This window comes from Balaenoptera borealis (assembly GCF_965194805.1).
Source record: "Balaenoptera borealis genome assembly, chromosome: 5".
In the NCBI taxonomy this organism is placed as follows: domain Eukaryota; kingdom Metazoa; phylum Chordata; class Mammalia; order Artiodactyla; family Balaenopteridae; genus Balaenoptera; species Balaenoptera borealis.
The window spans coordinates 98,738,175-98,762,740 of NC_138862.1; the positions used below are offsets into that span (position 1 = coordinate 98,738,175).

The following is a 24,566-nucleotide window of genomic DNA, read 5'->3' on the forward strand; positions in this document are numbered from 1 at the left end:
ATTCTAGAAAGCTTTCTGGAAACTGTGTAGTTGATGCATTATAGTGGGGCTAGACTGAAGGCAGTGTATGTATTAGAGTGGTGGGAACTTGTTGTATGGCGCAGCTATCTTCTTTTGAATTTTCACTTAGCCTTCTACTAGTTGTTTATATCTGGATAAATTAAATAAGCTACGAAGTCTCAGTTTTCTCATCTGTAAAATGGGGCTAGTGGTACCTGCTTCTTGGAGTTGTGTGGGTTAATTTTAGCACAATGACTGGCACATAATAAGCACTCATAAATGGTAACTATTATTATTTTGAAGATAAGGGGACCCTAGAAAGGAAGTAACTATTAATTCGAGAAGTGTTACAGAGATAGAATTTAAAGGATTTTGTGCCCTGATGAGATGTTAAGACACGTGTGACTATCAGGTTTCCAGCCCGGATAACTGTGTCAAAGAGAGACAATTACTGAGAGAGGAAATATAGGAGGAGAAGATGATTTAGAGTTAGTTTTCAGAATATGTTGAGTCGGAGGTACCTGTGGGACATCTACCAAGAAAAGCTAACACTTTCCCAAGAAACTGACTATAGTAGGGAGGAAAGAAAAAGAACGGTAACTGAAGAGCAACTATAGTCAGCAGCAACTACAGTCAAAGCATGTTTTAGAATTAATTTTATTTTTCAGTTCATTTTTTCTTCCGATTTTAGATATAATATACGCACATTATAGAACATTGGCTAGTAAGCAGCAAAGAGAATTCTAAAGAACACAGGAATAGAAGATCTAAAGAGAAGCCACTACTCCCAGGCCTGAGATAGACCAGGGAATATGCCCACCTAAGCTAGGGCAGAGACCCAGACCTTGTGCAAGAGGGCTTATCGCTGTCTTGCCACCTGGCAAGGTGGCAGAGCTGCTGCAGATGGAACTTGCAGAAATCTGCTCTCAGGGGCGTCAGGGGAAGCCATCCACAGGGAGGTGCTGTGTCTCAGAACTCACTGCAAAGCCATCAAGGGGCTGCAGGGGAGAGGCTGTTCACAGGGAGGAGTCACACTGGTGGCCCTCTGCTTGCCTCCTGGGGTATTACAGAAAGTCATTCATTGCATGCTGGCAGACAGGCGGCACTCTGCTGCAAAGTCACCTGGGAGGGTGGCAAGGGAAGCTGTGGCTCTGGAAAAGCCATCCTTGCATCACAGGAGTCTGGAGCTGCAGAAGGCATTGGATGAGCTTGATCATGGGGAAGTCATGCTGTAGGACTCTAGTGCTGGAGGAACTGCCCTGCAGGAGCCTGGTGAGGGGAGCACCCGCTTGGAGAGAAATCCATTTCTCCTCCAGTGTCCCTCTAGTGCCCTCTAGTGACAGAGCTCAACATTGTACCAGCTGTCAAAGGAAAACCATTTACAAGACTCTGGTCCATTATCACGCAGCGAGCAGTGAAGAGTGGCTTTGGAGCTCAGGGGCAATGCACTGATCATTGGCATAGTACCATCTTCCCTGGCTATTCATGCTTTTTATCCCACTCCTGGTCCTTTACATTATTTTGTAACCTTTGAAATCACAGTCATTATTCCTACTCAGTTATAAAGTGTTAATGGTTATGGTTGTCTTTTGGAGAATTTCCATTTATAGAATGAATAAAACTTGGAAGACTCAAAGCAATAAAGGTACAGTAAGGGCAAAATTTCAAGCATAAGCCTAGCTTCAAATCAAGACTCTACCACTTGCTAGCTATATGACCTTTAGCAGGTCAGTTAAACTCTCTATGCCTTAGTTTCTTCAACTAATAATGGGCATCGTATTAGTTACCGTCTTCATAATGTTGCTGTGAACATTGAGTGAAATAACCCATGTGAAGCCCTTAGCACAGAGCCTGACACCTTCTTTATTGATGGTATTTTATCATTATTATTCCACTAAATGGCTCTATGTTATAGGAATTATTATTGCCCCTATTTACTATATAAAGAGTCTCTGGCATAGACTCTGTGGGATAGAAAAAAGAGTTTAAATAACATACCTAGTCTCGCATAGCTAGTAAAAGGTGGACCCTAGTTGAGAAGTGTCCCTGTTTTACACTGTTTTACAGGTGTCCATGTTATTATTATTTCTAGGTACAGCCTCCCTTGTTCAAATAACGTTGAAATTATAGTCCCTAGGCAACCTATTCTTATGTGGCTTTCTAATACCAGCTATTTCACTATAATATTACCTATTTTTATCACTTTCATTTAAAATTGTTCATCTCCTTTTTCGTAGGAGGCTACTGAATTTAAAAATTGTTATTATAAATGAGCACTTAAAAAAAATCTCAATTACTAATACAGGCCCTCCTCCACACTATCATTACAGAGTCTACCTTAAGTCTTTGCACTGCATTTTACACACATTCCTGAAATCTCCATAATTACAGTGTACTGAAGGTTATTTGGCAATTGTATGATGAGAGGCATTTTGCCAGACTTACTTTCAACATTCTAAACTACCGCTTTGGAACTTGGGACAGTTTTCAGACACTTCATAAGCCCCAGGTGACTTTTCAGTTTTACCTACTGTGTTTTTAATGTTCTTTTGTATTTTCTTTCTTTCCCTTTCAAGTTGAAACATCTTTCACACTCTCTCTTTAGCTTCCAAGTTGTTCCCCGTGGGTTCTCAAACAGCTTGAAACCCCTTTTTGATACGCTTTATTCAAAAAACTGGAATCTACTTAGAAGTGGCTCTGGGTCAGGTTTTGCCAATAAATTCCCCAGAAGTCATCATATTGTACCTATAAAATCTTTAAAACTTCCAACGTAGAGAAAATGCTGCATTAGTGATACCTCAGGTGAATTGTTTTGTTGTTGTTGTTTGTCAAAGACAAAATGTGCGGGACAATTAAAGAGATGATTTTATTCAAGCTATTGCAACAGGGAGAATAGTCATTAAAGAGGAGTATCTCAAAAAAAGGAAGGGGGCTTGGGCTATTATAGAGACAGGTCAATGAATCCATGAGTCTTATTAGACTTGGGAGGCGGGTGAAGAGGGTCTTATCTCAGAATGAGAGACAGAAGAGTGGTCCTTTGCTGTTATCTGTTTCTGGAATGCAAGAGGGTCGGGCCATTTCTTAACTGCCTCCACTTTCTAGTCGCACAGGGTAAAGGTCAATGTTGTCAGCCCCCTTACTTTTGTTCAAGATGAATGATTACCGCTCATTGTTGAACAACCCAGAGGTGATCATGAATCTTCTGGGTGGGGCAAAACAGTGTCTGAGAAGTGTCTCTCAGGGATTCTTGTTGGCATTGCTTCTATAGAACCCGTTGAACCAGATGTTAGGAGGGGGGGAAGTTCAGTTGTTTTGGTGTTCTGGAGGTCCTGAGAGCAAAGGACAGCTGCAAGGCAGCATAGAGTCTGAATAAAGATTTGGGCTGTCAGGTTTTAGTTCTCAGTTTTAGACAGATGTGAGAAGAATTGAAAACGTTTGGAGGATTGTGGCCAGATATTGAAGAAAAGTGGGAGGATTGAAAATTTGGTAAGAGTTGATAATTTGTGCAAGATAACTGTCCCTGACCCAATTTGCAGGTAGGTACAAAAACTGGTGTTTCCAAGGAAGCGGAGCAAGTCAGTTAACACTCTACCAGATGAGACGGAGTTTGCATATCCATGGTAACCTGCAATTTACAGAGAGGGGCAAAATAGTTCAAAAATGGTGAACTCAGCCAGAATCTGCCTACTCAGAAGGGTGCGCTATAGACAGTACAGGTTTTTCATTGATATACAAACTTACTCTCTATAATTCTTAAGCTACAGGTGAAAAGTATACACGCAGGATTTTAGTAAAATCAACCTTATATATCTTTGCTTTAAAATACTATCTTAAATCTAGTACCAGTAAAGAAAAAGAATCAAATATTGTGGAAATCTTCTTACTTGAACAAATCATTAAATACAAGAAGAATGCATTTATAGATATAGTCATTTTTAGTAGGAAATGAGAGATTTCTACACATGATTCATGCCAGGAAATCTTAGATAACTGAAGATCCAGACTGAGCACAAAACTCAGAGATATCTTAGAAGTAAAAAAATCCTTCCTATTATTTTATATCTTTGTTTATATGATATCACCATAATTTGAGTCCTATAAAACAGAAGTCATTAACATGTGAAAAACATTTTTTTAAAAGATTCAACAGATGCTTCCCATCATATGTCATCAGGGAAATGCAAAGTGAGAGAACAATGAGTTATCACTACACACGCATTAGAATGGCCGAACTCCAGGACGCTCACACCAAATGCTGGTGAGGATGTGGAGAAACAGGAACTCTCATTTATTGCTGGTGGGAATGCAAAATTGTACCGCCACTTTGGAAGGCAGTTTGTCAGTTTCTTACAAACTAAACATACTCTTAACATGCAATCCAGCAGTCATGCTCTTTGGTATTTACCCAAAGGACCTGAAAACTTATTTTCATACAAAAGCCTGCATGCAGATCTTTACAGCAGCTTTATTCATAATTGCCAAAACTTGGAAGCAATGAAGATGTCCTTCAGCATGTGAATGGATAAATAAACTGTGGTACATCCTGACAATGGAATATTATTTAGCACTTAAAAAAAAGAGCTGTCAAGCCATGAAAAGACATGGAAGAATCTTAAATGAATATTATTAAGTGGAAGAAACCAATCTGAGAAGGTACACACTGAATGATTCCTACTCTATGGGATTCTAAAAAGGCAAAACTATGGAGACAATAAAAAGGTCAATGGTTGCCAGGGAAGGAGGAGAAGAGGTGAATAGGAGCACAGAGGATTTTTTTAGGGCAATGAAAATACTCTGTATGATATTATAATGAAGGATATTTGTCATTATCCTTTAAATATTCTTAAAATGTGCAACACCAAGAGTGAAACTTTAGGTAAACAATGCACTTTGGGTGATAATGATGTGTCAGTGTAGATTCACCCTTACTAAAAAATATACCATTCTGGTGACTGATGTTGATAACGGGGGAGGGTTTGCATGTGTGCGGGCAGGGGATATATGAGAAATACTTGTACCTTCCTTTCAATTTTGTTGTAAAAATAAAACAGCTCATAAAAAAAAAAAGTCTTAAAAAAAAGGTTGAACGGGTCCCAAGCACGATCATTTAAGAGCCATATGAAGACCACTAAAGCATTTTGATAAATTCTCACTACTCTGCCAACAACCTGTTGCTTTGTTACCTGATTGTTACACAGTGATGGCTGAAATTAAATGACAGCCTGGCCATCCTGATCTAGAGTCTATATTTAGGAATTAGAACCTTGATGTCAAAATGCGGGCAGTGGATATAGCCTGGGCGTCACCCAGGAGCATGTTAGAAATGCAGCATCACAGGCCTCAACTCAGATCTATGGAATCAGAATCTGCATTTTAACAAGATTTCTAGGTGATTTTTATGCACATTAAAGTTTGAGAAACACTTATCTAGAGGACTTAGAATAGGATGGAGGATGTGAATTGAAGAGAAAGTTTTCAGAATACCGTATATTCATAAACTAACAACAGCTGGTCATTGCAGTGCTGTGTTTACATAGTCGCTAAGTCCCTTCTTGCCAGGGTGCCTTTGTGAGGTTTGCCACTGTTGTTCATCTGATATATAGTTAGTCTCCAATTAGGGGGCAAGGGAGGGATCAGATGATAAAGATTAACTTTGCTTTATGAAAATCACTGAATCATTTTATTTTAGTGAAAATGTTTGAATAGCTTTATGACCACCACGTCTTTCATTTTCATCACTTTTAAAACACCTCTTGGTTATCATTATAACAAGCCTTGTTGGGCAGCCAACTATAAAATGAAGTGATTAATGTATAATGTCATCTTTTCCCAAGTAGGAAATAGAGAGCATAAATGGTTACCAATAACACTTGATGTTAATTTTTAAGAGCAGGGGTTACAGTAAGTGGATGGATATATAGATAAATGACATGGAGGACCAGCCTTCTATTACCATAATAGAGTCCCTCGGGTCTCTGGAAGGCAGGAATTCCAAAGTGTGAGGAGTGATCCCGCCCCTTTACAAGCCTGGAGGTATCTTCATTCATTTGCTCATTTATTCAACAAATACATTTTTGTGACCATCTTCTATGTAAATACCAGACACAATGCTGGGTGCTAAGGGTATATGGGGTATAAAGACAAACAAGGTCTTTGCTCTCATTGAATTTATCACCTAGGGGCATGATAGACAATAAATAAATAACTGAATATAAGAAGATACGTTTGGATAGTGATATTGACAAAAGGTACGAGGAAAATAAAGCAAGACAATGTGATGGAACGTGACTAAGGGGGGGCATCAGTGAAGCTCTCTCTGATTGTTGGGCTGAATCCTGAAAGATAAGAGGAAGCAGTTCCACAAACGAATGGGGACAGAACATTCCAAGGATGGGAGCAGAAGTGTAAAGCTACTGAGGTGGGAACAAGGTTGGCGTATTCCAGGGTCAGAAACGTCAGTGTTGCCAGGGTAAAGTGTGAGAGACGCTCATAGTGAGCACGAGATTTGGGTGGAAGAATTAGGGATCCGTTCATGTGGGACGAGGTAGCCTGGGCAAGAAACTTGGGTTTATTTTAAGTGAGAAGGAAGCCTTTAGAAGCTTTAAAGATGGGTCCATTTGGACGCAATGAGTCCAAATACACTGGCTGTTACTCACCCTTCTGAGTGAACTACTCACCAAGATTCTAAGTAAGTTGTTGGACCCATAAGGCGAGAAGTTTAAGGCTTGAGGTCCCACATAACACCTATGTGGGAACTTGAAGGTGCTTTAAGATAAGCTGTATATTTGAATAAACATAAATTTTCTTTTCAAGTATCTGACAGACTCCGGTCACAAACCGCAGGAACCTTGACAAACCAGTCTATTTGTCTTGATAAGAATGCTTTGCCCTTCACGATGATTCTGCGTTAAACAATGCACTTTATGGCAAGTGTATCAGTCAGGGTGCAGGGAAACAGAACGAGCAGGACCATGTATTGAAATTTATGACAAGGAATTGCCTTATGGGATTGTGAGGGCTGGTGGAGCAAGTCCAAAAGGAGTAGAGCCGTCCACAGGCGGTTAAAGGAGGAGAACTGAACTCCATGGGCACAGGCAGAAGTTTTGTCTAGTGTTGGCATTTCTTTTCTGTCTTAGGGAAGCCTCAGTCCTGCTTCTAAGGCCTTCCAACTGATTTAAGTCCAGCTCTCCCAAATTATCCAGGATAATCTCCTTACTTAAAATCCATTGATTAGGGACTTTAACTATATAGGCAAAATTTCTTCAGAGCAACACCTAGATTAGTGTTTGATTGAATAACTGGGAAGAACCTTGCCAAGTTCATCAAGAAAACAAGTCATCACAGCAAGGTTAAAGACATTCTTTGATAATCTTAAACAGGTTCAATAAATGGTTAATGGTTTCTTACATGTATCATAATCCATGGCAGACTCACTTATATGCAAACATTATGCCATTAACCCAGCAGATGCTGTTACTCTGAATAGTGAGAGGAATTGATGACCATTATTCATTTAGAAGGTGTTAGGTTAACGACATGGCTTTCTCCACGTAAAGGAGATTGCTAGTGAAGCTAATGTAGGTTAAGTTTTATAAGCCTTATCTACAAAGTCCCTTGTGAGTATTAGGAGTTGCTGGGGGTTTTAGGGTGTTCTGGGTGAAGAGAGGAAGCGAGGTTGCAAGCAGGAATCATTTCCAGGTAAGCATTTCAGGTGCCTTTCCTAAAAGAGATCTGAGAAGAAAAGGATTCAGCTCTACAAAACTCCAGTAGTTTGTTGAGATTTATTTTCTCATTCTAAGTACATAACCGTTTTTATGAATAATTTTGTGTTTGCAATTTTATGTTCATTTTCTTAAAGAAAGCTCCCCAAATTGTAAGCTTCAGGCCCAGAAAACAGGTATCTACCCTTGCATATGAATTGCATATGAATTTTTTATCATTTGTTTTTTAACTCAGAAAAATAAATCATCCCAGAAAGATTATCCCTGTCAAAGAACTTGCAAAGGCCTATTGGTTAGTTATTGGTTTAATTGTCCTGAAACCCAGTCAATTACAATGAAAATTCCTTGTCTAGTTGAGAGACAAATCTCAGTAAACCAGCTAGGGTTTATTTCAGAAGTAACATTTTGGCTTTCACAGTGGACCTCAGGAGAGCTCTGAGGCATTCAGAATGCCTTGTGATTCTGATGTGCTTACCTTCAGACAACAGAGGACAGAATCAACTGCTTATGTGCAGAAATCCACACTATCTTGTACCGCTGGTGTTAGGCAAGTGGAAAGGGTTTTCATTTGTAACTTTGCTTATGAGGTAGGTCCAGGTTGCATTTCTGTCTTACTAAAAAACAGAATATGCTGTTTTTCATATACTTTCTTATATGAAAAGCAGCATATATTCACACTGATCAAATATTAGAACATATAAAAAATTGTTCAGTGAGAAGTCTACCTCCCTTCCATGATGCTGATCTGTCCAGTTCCCACTATCACCTATTTCTGGCAACCACTACTGCGAGTGTCTGTGTATCCTTTGAGGGTTTCTTCGTGCATCTATGATTTTAGATTTTGATCCCTGCTTTCTTTTGATTTTGATTTGCCTGGTATACTTTTCCCATCCTTTTATTTCAAATTTTCAGAATCATTTTATTTTAGATGTGAATCGGGTTTTTTTGCCTTTGATCCAACTAAAAAATCCATTTTTTAAAATCATGAAATTGAGCACATTTAAATTTGTTGTTATATTAGACAGTTTGGTTTTGTATTTCTCATACTCTTTTCTGCTATTTACTGTTTATATATTTTTTGAAGTTTTCACTGGACCTGTAATCTTTTTCTTCGTTTTTATTTGGGGGGTGTGTTATATGTTTGTTCTGGTAGTACCTTTATACTTATAGATTCATATAATTATAATTGTTGTCGCCCTTTATTTTTCTAGGGCAGTAACAAATCCATGCTGACTGATGATAAATGAACATGTTTCTTCATTCCCCTCCCCCTCTTCCACCACACAATTTTGTTCAATAATATGATTTTTCTTTGTGCTTTTGTTAAATTTGCTTATACGGCTATTACTTGACTTGTTGGTTTAAGTCCTTTGTCTCTCAGCTGTTACTGATCTAACATGAATGAAACTTCTTTCTTACTTTCCCAATTTTTGTTAATTGTATCATTTCTACGTTGTCAGGCATGTGACATTTGCCTTCTAATTTGTCATCCTAAACTTTATGTTGTTTTAATCCCACTTCTACGTTAAAATATATTTGGTGCTCACCACTAAATCTTTTCCTCAGTCATTTCTCAGTTTATGTTGTAATTTCCTCAAAAAGGACTCTTGGGAACAATAGTCCATGAACTCCCTGCAAGTTGAAACTATTGGTAGTTTTCAGATTTGATGGGCAGTTTGGATGTTTATAGTATTCATACCTCACATGTTCTTTCCTTACTTATCTTGTGGGAGTTGCTCTCTTTACTGTCTACTGGTATTGATCATTGCTATGAAGATATCAAATGCAATACATATATTTCTCTTCTTTTGAGTGACTTGATCATTTTGCTTGGTTGCCAAATGATTCTGCCTTTATCTTTAAAGTCTAGTAACTTTAGTAGGATATGCCTTGTTTTTGACTCTTCTATTATTCCTGGCACAAGTTATGTCCTTTTTTTTCCCCCCAGAGCAAGAAAAGTTAGGTCTTTTATTTATATCCTTTTTGCCTCCAACTCCTTCTTTCCACTAGACATATCACCAAACTCCATCTTTGCCACAATTTTAAAAATTGTCTCAGGCCAATAACAAAGATTGGCTATCTCTAAGCTATACAAGACATAAATTATACCAAGAAATACCAAATTTACCAAGAAATAAAGGGATCAGGATTTTGGAAAAGTGAAAACGCATTAATAAAACTGATTGTGTTTGGAACTGAGTTACCAAAAATACAGAAGCAAGGCTGAAGATCCTGCAGCTTCACTGGTCATTTAAAAGTTCCAAAATATATGCTATGGGCTGAACTGTGTTTCCCCAAATTCCTAACCCCACAGCATCGTATAATGTGACTCTATTTGCAGATAGGGCCATTGAAGAGGTAATTAACAGTATGTCCTTTTTATATATGTCAGGTTGTCTCTTATTTGAGGAAAGTTTTATTACATGACACTTTAAAATATTTCTGCTTAATTTTTCTTTCTTAAAGACTCAGCCCATTTATGTATTTGTTAGGTCTTTTTTTCCCAATATCTATCATTTCCCTCTAATTTGTTCTGTTTTTAATTTTCATCTTATTTGTTTTTCTCACTCGTACACTCTACGCTTCCCATTGTGTTACCATGCAGTCTATTCTCACTTGTGATATTTTTTTCCTGAGCTCTGCCAGCTGACATTTCATCACTTCCCGTTGTGTCTTCATCTCATCCCTGAGATGAAGGGACTTTTGCTCTGTGATCTTCTTTCGTAGAGACAGGAGCGTTTTCAAGTTTTAAAATTTAATTTGTGGCAAAATGCTTAGTAACGATATTTGTCCAATGGCAACATGTTCCTGGTGGCGATCTATGTGTTGATTAGTTTTGCTGCTCTTTTTTAAATTTTTTAAATTTAAGTTTTTAGTTTTGCTTGTAATACATTTATGTCCATGCTATGCCAGTTTTTAAAATTTACCCTTTTAATCAATTATCTTTAATGAGTTTGGTTTTCTTAGACTTGAAATTTGTAGCAGGTCCCTGGGTGAGAGCCTGGGACATGGGATCAGCGTGGCCTTCAAGTTTTACAACCTACAGAGGCGGACTGCTTTTAGCAGAAAATGGCTCGTGGGTGTGATTCTTTATATAGTCCTGCCTCATATGTTTCACTGAACCAAATGAGGTTGGGGACAGCTTTTGCTCCCAGCCTTCTTCACCCCGTGTAGCATCCATAGATATAAATGAAAGATACAGCATTTGGACCGCAGGGTGAGCCCCTCATCTTTAGTGAGTGTCTCTTTGCCAGCACTTTCTGAAATGCTGCAGCTGCTGCTGGCCTTCTTATACTCTCCATGCGGATCGATTTATCTTGTGTAACTTCTGCCCAATTTCAGCTGTTTGGCTACCCTTCTTCATGTTTTGTAGGCTGCAGGTTACATCTACCTTTGGGTTTTGCTGAACGTGGAATTTGTTCGCGGAGTTACTTCCCCTCATTTTCTTGGTTTTCCTTGTATAACATTCAAGAGCAAAGGGGGCAAGATACTGACTTTTACAGTTATATTTGTAAGAGAAGTGGAGAGTTTTTTTGTTTTTTTTTTTAATCCAAATATATAAAGATGCCTCTATACTGTGAGGTTATTCAATGTTAATGTAGTTTCTTTGTTTCATAATTCTTGGCTTGGTACTTAAAGTGCCCCTCAGTCCAGCTTCAATCTCATTCTACTTTCCTCTCCTTTATGTTAAATTGTACTGAATTACTCAGAGTTACCTGAAGAGTAGCTCTGTTTCTCCATACTTGTATTTACTTTGTTCCTTCTAGTTGACATTTCCTTTCCCCCTTGCAAACCCGTCCTCATCTCCAAAGTCCTCATTATCAATGAAAATCCTCTCTGGGCTTCAAGATCTATCTCAAATAGCATCCGATTCTTAAAACTTTTTCTCTGATCTCTGCGTATTGTTATAAGCTCTTTATATGTTTAACCACAATTTACATTGCTCATATTCTCTTAGAATGGTGTCATATTATAGATGACATTTTGGTTATTTGTCTACTGCTCCCACTTTCTGCCAGTTGGGAGGAAGCCTGTGACTTAGTCATATTTGTGCCCCATTATCCCTGAGCACAGTACGTAATATATTTTCAATAAACATTTGTTGAAATGACAAAATTTAGCAAAAGGCCAAAATTATTTTTTTGAATGTGTGGCACAGTTTCCTCCCGCTTCTCACTGATGCACGTATAACCATTCATGGGGATAATTTGGCTCTTTTTCCTCTGAAGCCACAGATCCCTGCAGGTCAAACTATGTTATAAGGATGTGATTGCAGACGTACTTGTTTAGTCATGCAGACAGTCAAACTGTGTGTTGATGCTTTTAATTGTCTTATTTCAATACAGAATAATTTGTTCTTTGCTTTTTATGAGTCCTTGATAGCTGTTAAGTAGATTAAAAAACAAGAATGGAAAACACAAACTTCTTTAGACTTCTCCCGTTAAATGGTAGATCTCTACCCTGTTATAAATACATTAATAGGACAAACTCTGTTAAAATTTAACTTTTAAATTTAAATTGAACTAAAAGGAATAGCAGAAGCTTAAGAGGAAATTTTCCCAGAGCACTCTTGGTTTTAAGAACATCCACATTTTGAGAAGAAGTGAAGTTTGAAAATTTCTCCCCACTATTTCATTTAATTGGATCTTTTGCCAAGTATAGTTTATATGTCATTTTCTTCATCATTTTGTAGCATTGAAAGCAGTATTTGATGAGAAAAGCCTATTTCCCAAAGAAATTCTGGATCGTGAATGAAGAACCAGGCAATTATGTCAAGACACAAGTAGTGATCTGAAGATAAAAAGGAATAAGAAGCCATTCTAATTGAAAGAAAAATAAATATTTCATGGTCACATAAAGTATGTATATAAAATGCAAAAAAAAAAATGGAATCAAAAATATTGCTCCGGGCTTCCGTGGTGGCTTAGTGGTTGAGAATCTGCCTGCCAATGCAGGGGACACGGGTTCGAGCCCTGGTCTGGGAAGATCCCACATGCTGCGGAGCAACTGGGCCCGTGAGCCACAACTACTGAGCCTGCGCGTCTGGAGCCTGTGCTCCGCAACAAGAGAGGCCGCGACAGTGAGAGGCCCGCGCACCGCGATGAAGAGGGGCCCCCACTTGCCGCAACTAGAGAAAGCCGTCTCACAGAAATGAAGACCCAAGACAGCCAAAAATAAATAAATAAATTAAAAAAAAATATTGCTCCTTTCTTTTACTTTATATTTGAACTTCAGGAAGCTTCATTTTGAAACAATGTTTTAGTGCTGCTTTTATCCATCACCTTTCACTTTCTCTACATTTTAATAGAAAAATGTGGCTAAAGAGGGGGGCAATAGCAATTGGTATTATCTATTCTCAAGTGTTTTTATATAAAAAATGTACAACTCCAGAACAAAGTGTTCTAACCAGTCACACTTCTTGTTGCTCCTATAGATAAATATTTTTGGTCAGTTTTCATTGTAAAATCAATTTGCATTGAAATTAAATATGTACTGACACAGTGAATATATAAACTTGACTTAGAAAAGCATTCAGACTTATATACACTTTCTAGATTTTTAAAAAATGATTCTGATAATGCAATTACACCTTGTCAATAGCAGCTATTACTATTAATTTTTAATGACATATTTATCCTTCTGTGTACTTCTTGAGAAATTACTGCATATGTTTTGCTTCTATACTTTGTTATACTATACTCTAAAATTGAGAGGCATGGCACAACCAAAGAGGGAATAGCCTTGGGGGAAAAATAGGGGACTGGGGCTGTGTAAAAGGCTCATTTTATGTGTAAGGTCAAGTCGGGACTGTTTGGCTCTGAAACACATCACTTTTTTGATCCATTTTTCTTTATAAATATTATCTACTAGGCAACCAGTATTCTTATGGTACATTAGCTAATGTGTCCTGTAGGAATAATTAATCAATTCATTCACATAACTTTAGTTTTTTTTTTTGTATTTTAAAGACTCCTTTAAAAATATTTGTTTTTTAAGAATTTTGCAGTAACACACACAAGTAAAGGAATTGACAATATGTAAGGTTCTACAGTCTACTCTGTCTAGTAACTGCAAAAGTTTATCATATTTAAACCTCACAATAATTGTATAAGATATATCTATTTTAAGGGGTTAAAATCTGAGATTTGGATACATTAGGAGAGTGCCCAATTATTGATGGCAGAGTAGGGATTGGAGCCTAGATTTGTTTTACTCCAAAGGCCATGGTTTTCACCTTTCACTATTCTGTTCATGCATTTCTTATTAGTATAAAGTCAGTGGAATGAACTCTAACTGTAGAATTTTCAGCATCGGTGGAGCAAATGCTTTAGCTTGATAGAGAGGGTGGCAGAAGACGGATTTTCAGAAGACAGTTGCCTATTTCATCTACATTTAAGTGAATCCTGAGTCAGACGTTGTGAGTTCTATGAATATTCCTTCTCCTTCTCATTGAATGACAATCACATATGGGAAAGATGTAGGAGAAAGATATTTGGAAGAATCAATCTCAACAAATGTTGGAGAATGTTGTCAGAGCAGTAATGTTCCTGGAAACCATATTCTAGAGGAACAAATAAAGAAATGGGGAGGTCTGGCTTAAGAAAGAGAATTCATGGGAGATACAAACTATCCTCAAATATTTCAAAGCTGCAGTGAAGAAAGAGTAGAACTGACGGGCACAATGCTAAGAAGGCAGATTCTAGAATTTCTTCCTAATCTCTGTTGAACTTGAAAAGGTTTCTTGTTTTCCCTTTCCTTCCCATCTTCACTTCTCATCTTGGTACAGAATTGCTGGCAGTAGGCCCACTGTACAGCTAGGAAAGGAAGTAGGAGGAGCTGAGAGAAGACCCAGCAGAAAGAAGCTTACTGGACCCAAGAGTATGGGAGGGGTCAATGGGAGAGGGAATTAGTGGGTGGGAAGGCAGAGGGGTGAGTGGAGATGACCAGCATAGTTGGGAGATTGGTTATATTGTACAAATAAATATTGAGTAAATAAATGAATAAATTAGTAAATATACAGAGGATAATGAGAGCCGAGTATCTCACTGTTATAGAAGGTATTTATAAAATTTGAAAAGGAGAACACTAGAAACAACCCTGAGATTTGGGATTGGGATTATAGATATCAATGTGAACTCATGATTTTAGATAGATAGATAGATAGATAGATAGATAGATAGAATGAAATGTTTAGGAGTGATTGAAAATTGTGATTGCATCTTGCTCTCAAATGATTCAAAAAATACTAATTATAATGTTTATATATATTTATGTATACAACAAACACACCACATATATTTACACACACACACACTATATATATATAAATATATATATAATATATATATATATATATATGAAAGGAAAAAGAGAGAGAGGGAGGGAAAGAGAGATTAGGTATATAGATAGAGCACACATATGTGGTGAAATGTTAACAACTGAAGAAACAGAGAAGGAGAGACGGAGATGGTAGTTCTTTGTGTTATATCAGCAACTTTTCTGTAAATTTAAGGTATTTAAAGTAAATTATTTTAAAAAATGAAAAATTTTGCCTTAGTCCAAAGGGTTCCTTGAGATGTCAAAGCAGAGGCTGAATAACTCTCACAGGGATGTTGCAGAGAATTCTTGGATTAGTTGGCAGGTTTGATTGGACAATCCATCATTTCAAACTTAGAGCGTATGATCTATGAATCATAGATTGGTGACAGTACAGTGGAGTGAAATTTGAGCCTTATTTCCAGAAATTTAAAGGAATATTAAGATGTTAAAGAGATGTAATATGGTTACCAAATACTTCGTGAAGGCCCTTTTCTGCATCCATCCATCCATCTATCCCACCAGTTATTGAAGGCATATGCAAGGAACTGCTTTAGACACCAGGTATACACATATAAACAGAATACACTTCTCCTGCCATCAGCTTTCTGGAGTGAAGGCACATAAAATGCAATGGTTTTAAAGGAAAGATTGAATGAGCCCTCTAGTTTTTCTGTTATAATTTGGAAATTCTTTTACTAGACCTATTTTGTATTGTTTCAGCCCTGGAGACGACTCTGTTTGAGGTGATTGTTCTGAAATAGCTTGGTTCATGTAGACAGAACTTCTCTCTGTGGCCTACTATGTGTGCGTGGCACTATGCTGTGTGTGAGCCTAATTCATCCTTAGTTAACTTCAGGGCCTGTTTGGTAGAAGGAATTAAGAGGAACTGTCTCAGCTCATTAATAGAGCTGTCTGTTCTCTATATTTAATGAGAATAGAACTTTTAAGGGTATGAAAGTCTCTTTTAATGTTACTGTTTCTAATAATGTGGAACAAAAACACTCACAAAAGGAAAAAATAAAAAGACATTTAGTTATTATGTCTTAACTCTTTTATATCTTCCAGCATCTAATTGTGCCAGGCAGGTAGCAGGGTCTCACCTATCAAATGTTAATAGAACTGAAGACTTTATAAGCTGTTTCTGAAATTAACATTTAGGTTCAATTATTTAAGAGCCATTTTTTCTGCAGTGGAAAAATGGCAAAATAGGATGTGCCCTAATTTTCAATAGGCTACTTTGTTTGTACTGTGTAGACTTACACTAAATATAATTTAGCCTGTTCTCTTTACAGAACGTTTTCCTCTTATCACTCAAAATATATAGAGCAAACTGACAAAGGAAAGAATGCCTGAAATTAATCCATACTCAGATGGAAGAATTAACTTTTATGTCCTTTACAAATGAGAGCGCTTGCTTATATGTTTTTAGTTTGGAATTAAATACATTTTTACTTAAAAAAAAAACTATAAAACGCTAAGAAAGATAATGAGATTGAAGCTGCAACCCCTTGCTATTATTTTTATACACATTCAAGTGTATTTTTTACAGTGGTAGTAATGATGGTGCTCAAATTTATAGCAGGATGCTTTGGCTCTCACTAATGAATGTTTTTTTCTTGATGATCTAGGAGCAAATAGAGTTATAGAGAAAACAGATTTGTAAAAATATTTCAAAGGTTTGCAGCAATATTTTATGGACAATCATGGTATCTTTATTGTCAGTTAAAAGAGCTTAAACCAGGGAGGAGAAATTCATGGCCATTGCTTTTTACTACCCAAGAGACAGGAAAGTATACATTCTGCTGGAACTGCTATAACATGAGGTTCTTACCGAACAACTTCATTAAGTGATCTTACTAAGACAGAGTGTCTGTCTCTGTCATTGGAAGGAAAAGTAATGGCCTTTCCCTGGGTAAGTCACATTATCATCTGAGTAATGTACAGACATAATAATTTGGTAGCCAAGGGTACTTGTGATGGATATTTGCTGGTGTCACTGCATGGGTAGAAGAGCGTTGATTGAACGATAGTCTTAGGCATTCAGACTTATTTATGAATTGCCGAGTAGAACAAGAGGAATGATAATGTTCTCGTGTTGTATAATTCTGTGTTTGGAAAATTATCTCCAACAGCGTTAAGTTGAAGCTGGAATAGAGTTTGCTTATGCTAGAGTAAGTAATATTAGAATATAACCCAAGATTTAGAAAACATTTAGAGATGCCCAGATGGGAAATTAAGAATTTTAGTAAATTAAGAGACAGCCTATGACTGTCATCAGGCTTCTGTGGCCTGAGCTATAGCCCTGTTAGGACATTGAAAGAGGTTAACAGGGTCCTTGCAAAAGTTTTTTTTTAATGAATTTTTTAAAAAGGTATCTACATTAATTTTATTCCTTTCTCATAAATTTATCAGAAATAATATTACATTTAGTGATCAATAGTGAATATTTGTTTAATTGAAACTGGACCAAATTTTCCCTTTCTCTTCTCAGAGGCCTCTGATGAATAACACAATGTGTTTAATATCTGATTGCCATTGAGGTGATTTTTTTAAATTTATTTATTTTTGGCTGTGTTGGGCTTTTCATCACAGTGGCTTCTCTTGTTGCGGAGCATGGGCTCTAGGTACGCAGGCTTCAGTAGTTGTGGCACGCGGGCTCAGTAGTTGTGGCTTGCAGGCTCTAGAGCGCAGGCTCAGTAGTTGTGACGCACAGGCTTAGTTGCTCCGCAGCATGTGGAATCTTCCCGGACCGGGGCTCGAACCCGTGTCCCCTGCATTGGCAGGCAGATTCTTAACCACTGCATCACCAGGGAAGTCCCTGAGGTGATTGATTTGCACTAGAAAAATGAGATCAAAACCCATTCAATTATACGTCCATTTTTTATTAATAACCTGTTTGTAGAGAAAATCATGTAGAATTTTAAAAGCATATAAAAGTAACACCAATGCTTATTATCAAATTATTCATATTTAATAATATCTTGATATTATCCTGATAATTTGGTAAGTCCATAATCTTAATCTGGTGTTTTTGCTCAACATAAAGACTATATTTCTTCAGTATTCTCTCTGTTTCCTAAGGATTCAAATGGGCCTTGTATATCCAGGAAACTCCTCTGACTATTGTATAATTTGATGAATTGTTGAGAACTCTATAAACACAGCAGTAATTTGTCTCTGCAGTTTGGACTTGATTTAACTTTATTCTTTTTCTTATAGGCATTCTGAAATATTTATGATGGAATACATTGGTAATGTGATGTGGAAGTTCCGTAAAAAACAAAAAGAACTAATTACTAGCAGATTTACAACCACTGGCACATTCTTCCACATTCTGTTTCTACTTATAAAATAAGTGGAATAATGGATGAAATAATAATTCAAACTTAATGATTTTAAAAAATTCTATTGTTTTCTCTCTCAGTTCTTGCATATTTCATAATTGATCATTAACCTGGTCATGTTAGTCCTTCTGTACAAATGTTGTGAACACCTGCTTTGGTTTTAGAGGAATTAATCAAGCAATGTTCAAGATAAGTAGAGTTGGCCTTGACTGATCAGGTGTTCCACGTACTAGTGTTTCCCAGCAGACACATTTTAGCTGTAACATTACAGTGAGTAATCAGAAGCCAATTTCGGGTAAGTACCTTGAAATTAAATAGCGTTTGAATAAAGTATGTATGCAACAACATTGACCATGAGTGTTTAACAGAGTAAGGGAATGGCATTTCAATTCACTTTGGTGCAGGTATTATTTAAATGTATCAAATTAACACATTACTTTTATTTTCCTTAAAAATTAAATTTTCCCTAAATTTTCACTACAAATTTGAAGGTCAAATTCTTATAAGACTATTCATCAGGCTGCTTAGTTCACCAGTACTTTGTGTTTTCTGATGAGACACAATCCAAAACCCAATGAGGTAAGTGAATTTTTAAAATGATTTTTTTGCATGAGCTTGTAGTTTATTAAGGGCCTATAAATTTCCTGGGAGAAATGGATGCTCAAAGAATATACATTTTAATTATTAAGACTGTTAATAATGATAGGGCAACTCCCAGATTCTACTGCTAGGGAAAAATTACATCCTTCATAATATTGCTTGTTATTCTAATATAAACCAAATACTTAAAAATGGGCCAAACGAATTGCCACTTGATGACTTAAAATTTTTGATAACATTTTGACTACTTATGTGTCTACAAACTGATATTTTGGTCAGAAATCTTCTGAGATATTGAATATATTAGAAAATGATACTCAGAAATTTATTTTGCATGTAAAACATCTTTTACACTTTTACTTTTACTATTGTTGCACTACCACTCACAACCTTATGTACTAATTTAATCTTGAATAAGACATTTGCTTGATAGCATATATTTATATTTGCAGTTTATCAACACATTATTTTCTAACAATTGCTTTGGATTGTGTTTTGAGTATTTTTTTCTTTGTAAATTGTATATCTAAGTTTAACTACACATATTAGAAAAGAAATGGAAGTATCTAGATAATGACTCTACAACTTAGTTTTGGAAAATAATCAACTATTAGTAATCTTTATGTATAATAGTGATTCTTAGCCATTTAGGGGTCATGGAAGCCTTCCTAATAATCTGCAAAACACACTAGAAATATAATTCTTCATTTCTTTAAGGCTAACAAAACATTATTCCGGAGGTTTTCATATTTATGGCCAATAAAGTGTTACTTCCTGGTAACCTATTAAACTAGGAGTTATTGAAAGTGACTAAAATGTATTATTTGTAAGGTAAAACTAGTGTTACTAAAATTTTAAATACTTTGAAATTTTATTTAAAATTTATTCATTTAAAGTACTTAAAATTTAAAATACTTCAGAGTCAGTATTCTACTAAGTCTGCAGTAATATTGTAAAACTCATTCTGCTCCAGATGTAATGAGATGGTTGAATTTCCTGGAGTTTTAGTGGAGAGCAGTTTAATACGGTGTCATTAGTGTTGTGAATTGGTTACAGTTTTCAGTCGCAGCTTTCTTATATTTGTTAATTTATTTGTCAAATTATTCTTTGAGTTTTAAAAAATTGCTTTCTTCATTTCTTGTTATTGTACCATTTATATTTGATTGTAATTTTGTTTCTTTATAATTTTTTTCTGAGTTTTTAAAACCTCTGTTTGGAAAAGTACGAGGTGGGTTTGGAGGTTATTTCACCATTCCGTAAAGTGTGAGACTTGTTGCTGTAAGACGTTAGCCAGATTACTCAACTGATTTAGAATACTTGAATTTCCTAATATTATAGGTTCAAAACCACACTGGAGTGTGTCCGGTTTTTATTCCATTTCTCCTTTTGTTCTTTAAACTATTTTAGAGTAGTCTGAACAGAAATTTCCCTTGATATCAGAGTTGTAAGTATCCCATCTAAAACCATGGAAAAGATGCAAAAAACTATCACATAGCTATTCAGAGATAGTATTGCTATTGATAATATTCCAGCATTATAATTTCTCCTTTAATTAAAAAAAAACTGCAGTACATCTGTACTGCTTCTTGAATGCATATTAAAAATGCTATTAGCACATGGCCTATTTCTCCTAATAGAAGATGCTTAGTCTGGAAATTGACATTAGAATCTTCTTGTGGTAGTTTGTTCTAATAAGACAGAAAGTTCTAATAGAAATCTTTCTATTGAGCTTACTATGGTAAACTCTGATTATTTTGAAAACTAACAAATTTTGAATTAACCAATGCACAGAGGTCAAAATGGATAAGATTTTGTTGTGGAGTCTCCTATTGACTTTTTCTGGAAGTCAAGCCTCAAGCCCCTTGGCTCAAAGAAATACCGAATTTGCAGTGGATCTTTATCAAGCTGTTTGTTTATCTCATAAGAACAACATCATAATTTCCCCTTTTGGAACAACTCTGGCCCTTGGAATGGTACAACTGGGAGCAAAAGGAATAACAGAACAGCAGATAAGACAAAGTTTAAAATTTCAAGAAACCTCAACTGGTGAGATTCTTACATATGATTATTTATACTGGATAAGATCTGACCAAATTTATTTTTAAACTATCAGAGAAGCTCAGGGTCATAGAACTTTAATAAATATAAAAAGTTATGAAAAGTATGAAATTATAAAATGGTGAATTTTAAATGCAAATAATTGTCAATGTAAATAATTATAATTGTTTCTTAATGAAAATATTACCAAAATAATTTATTAAAAAATTAATTCTATACACATAAAAATTGTGACTATGTCTGTATATTTTATTCTAGCCTGTTTTAGCCAGTTTTAAGTGAGATTATGTTGTGTCTGCACGTGTGTATGTGTATGTGTAGATATACACCCGTATATATGTATACACATATTCTTCTACTAGCACTTACTGTGTTCTGATCATTTCTTTGTATCATGCAACTGCTTCAGAATGTAGTTTTTAATTGCTGCGTCTTCTTGCCTCTGATGAAAACATTATTGCATACTCACCTAACCCTTCTTCATTAGGTAATATCCAGCACTTCTCTTATAAAAATGCTTCAGTGAGTACCCTCACCCAGAAATCTTTGTGTGCATCTCTTATTATTGTGTAAGCTTTTAAAAATTAGTTTTTAATTAGAATTTAACCTTTTCACTTAAATGCGACTAAGAAAAAGCATTCATTTATACATTTTAAAAGCTTATTTAATAGTTTTTAAAGAAAATTAAAAAAAAGAAGCATTTATATAACCCATTGCATGTGAGTAGTTGTTTTCTAGCGTCCCAAAGGCCTATCTGGGATACTGTGTCGATGCTTTAGTGCTGGTATCCCATTTCAGGGGGTAGTTGTCCATCTCCCTGGCTATCCTGTGCTTCCAATTTCCATTTTAGTTTAAAATGTTTATATCACTGTCAGATACTGTGTCCTAAACATCAGAGGTGACTTCCAGATTTTTGATTTGGACATTTAGTCACTGTAACTATGACCAGTTTCAGTATGTTTGCCTTATCACAGAGTAGTTATTTTTAGGAAATTGTTTTTCTGAATAAACTATTTACAAGGTTTTATTTGCTTCATTTTAAATAAGGGCAATTTTATGTAGAAAAGAAGTTGGTGATAGTGAAGTTAATTGCAAGAGTTTTCCTTTGTGGATAATGTAAAACAAAGCCACTGTGTTGCAGATCTAGTCTTCATTGTCTGTATTAATTTCAGCAAATCCCACTACACAGTCCCAGAAACATTTATATCACGTGATACTGCTTTGGAAAGTAATAGAACATTTATGAAGGTATGTAAAGTTGATTCCACGATAAACTAGCAAAATTAGAGCCTCTGAAATTTAAATTACTTTAAACGAATCCATCTTATAGAGGAACATGGGAGTCTTAACAACTCTGGATTGTAAATATAATAATAATCATAGCAATAATAATGATGAGATTATCAAACATATATATATATAGTGTACCAGTCACTGTTTTATGTGCTTATCTCATTTAATCCTCACAATTACTCTGTGAGGCAGACATAACCCTGCTATACGGATGAGGATACCGAGTCAGAGAAAGGTTGAGTAACTTGCCCAGAACTAATTCTAAAAATGATTCACTGAGGGTTAGAGGTCACAAGAGCAATAATGAACATTTTAGTATTTTCTTTGAAAGAGTATATATGGACAATTAAACATTAACCTTTTAACACACGTAACAAAATCTATGAAACTTGCTTTCTATTATACTTCGTTAAGGGAGGGAGAAAGAGGCACAGATGGAGGATAAGTACAAAAAGAAAAGAAGACCAGCCAAAAAGGGAGAAAATATAAATATTAAACTCTGGAAAATAAAAAAAAGAAGGGAAAATTAAGAAATAAAGGAAAAGAAGACACAGAGTTAAGGAGGGGAACAGAGAGAAAAAGTGCAGGAAGATGAAAAGAAAGAAAAGCAAAATGGTGTTAAGGGTAGAACAAAGGGTGTGACAGATCAGAAGGTAGTGTCTAGCAGAGCCATATTGGAACCCAAGACAAAAAAGAAAAATCAGTAACAATGAGCCTGTCTTTATTTATTTAAAATTTTTATATTTTGTTCATCATGGATTTCTTTGTGTTAATATTGATTTAAAAATATATTGCAGTAAAATATTATTTACCTTGATTACTGAATTTGTTGGCATCTCCTTAAATTTTATGCCAAAATGAGTGTCTCATTGACCCATCTTGGTCCTGGCCCTGCCTTCAATTCCCTCTGATTGTCAAACGGTGCTATCTGTTCAGTCAGGCTATATTTTACTTTTCCGGCTACCAACCTGTTTCACATCTAAACTGCTTATTCTTCAGATGGGCATACAATTCCTAGCATCCTACCCCCACTGGAGCTCTCAGTATCCTCACTTATCCTTCTTTCCCCATTGCCAAAGCATCTGCTCAGAATTTACCTTCTCCAGTTTACTGAGCGCCTGATAATACTCCATTTTGCTTTGCCTCTAATGATGCTGCTTATTAATCGAAGACTAACTTAAAGGTGCTTCTTTATTCCAAGAGGGTTATAGAAAGAGAAGAGCATGAACTCCTGTCTCAGTTAAGCATACAAATGACCTTGTGATTGGGCACCTTTCAAGTTATCTTATCTCTCTGGATTTTAGATTCCTCATTATAAAAAGAGGAGTTTGGATTAGTTGATTTCTCTGGACCTTTCAGCTAAAATAATCTATAATTCTATGACTGCCTTTGTTTTCATCTTTGGATCTCTCACATTGTACACACGGTTGGTCTTTGGGCTTTTAATAGCAGGAGAAGTAAACATGTACTAAATTTTAGAACATTTTTTGGAGGTCTGGTACAACCAAACCAAAAGTCACATTCACTCCATGACTGGTAGGTTTTCCATGGCTCTGTTTTAGGAAATGAAATAAACTTATTCTCATTGCTTACTAGGAGCCATGGATATGTATTCTTTTTGATCTGTGCTAAAAGAAACTATTAATCTGTAAATTAAATCAAATGTATAATGCAGATAACTTTATATTCTCCAAACTTGTGCTATTGGTGATATTTTTTCATTGACTTCTGAGTCCACTGATTTATCAAAGGGCAGCTGACTGTTTGTCAAACAGTCTTAGACCTTAAGTACATGACATAAATTTATTTGCACTGACAAATGAGTTGAAACTATATTCTTCTCCCCCTCTCCTTTTTTCCCCATTCCTTTAAAGATGTTCATAAATTACAAACTTCTGAAAATTGGTTTCAAATTCTGCCACTTTATTTCTGACCTTACTTAATTCTTTTGGAGAAGCTCTATGCCTTCCCTCAGAAAGTCTTCTTTGTAGGCTCTCAGCTGTTGAGATATTCTCTCAGCTTCCAATAGCAAGAAATGATTGCATCTGAAATCATTGTATAAACAAGTAAAATAGATTAACATTCCTCCTTATGTAAGGAATTCCAGGGTTGTAAAGAATTATTGATATTCTTCATATCCAATCATATGGAAGTAAGTTTTTGTATCTAAAATTGTTTATGTCTGTGTCTATATCCCCACAAATGGAGAATCATGGAGTTTGAAATATGA

The 24,566-nt window shown here is 35.9% G+C and overlaps 2 protein-coding genes across 6 annotated transcripts in view; both read left to right on the top strand.

The window, feature by feature from the left end:
- The window catches only part of WDR49 (WD repeat domain 49), a 155,190-nt gene extending 140,309 nt beyond the window's left edge, over positions 1–14,881 (top strand). The window contains 1 exon segment of the mRNA XM_082393612.1: positions 12,415–14,881. Coding sequence (XP_082249738.1) covers positions 12,415–12,476 — 62 coding nt within the window. The 3' untranslated portion in view covers positions 12,477–14,881.
- Positions 14,882–14,889: 8 nt separating this feature from the next.
- SERPINI2 (serpin family I member 2) overlaps positions 14,890–24,566 on the top strand; it is a 60,890-nt gene continuing 51,213 nt past the window's right edge. For 4 of the 5 annotated variants that reach the window (XR_014245196.1, XR_014245197.1, XR_014245198.1 and 1 more), the window contains exon 1: positions 14,890–21,031. Coding sequence is in view for 1 of the 5 variants with exons in the window: in XM_082394159.1 (XP_082250285.1) it covers positions 20,785–21,031 (247 nt within the window). In the remaining 4 variants the exon portion in view is untranslated. The remainder of the gene's footprint in view (positions 21,032–24,566) is intronic. The other variant, XR_014245199.1, reaches the window with a different exon arrangement.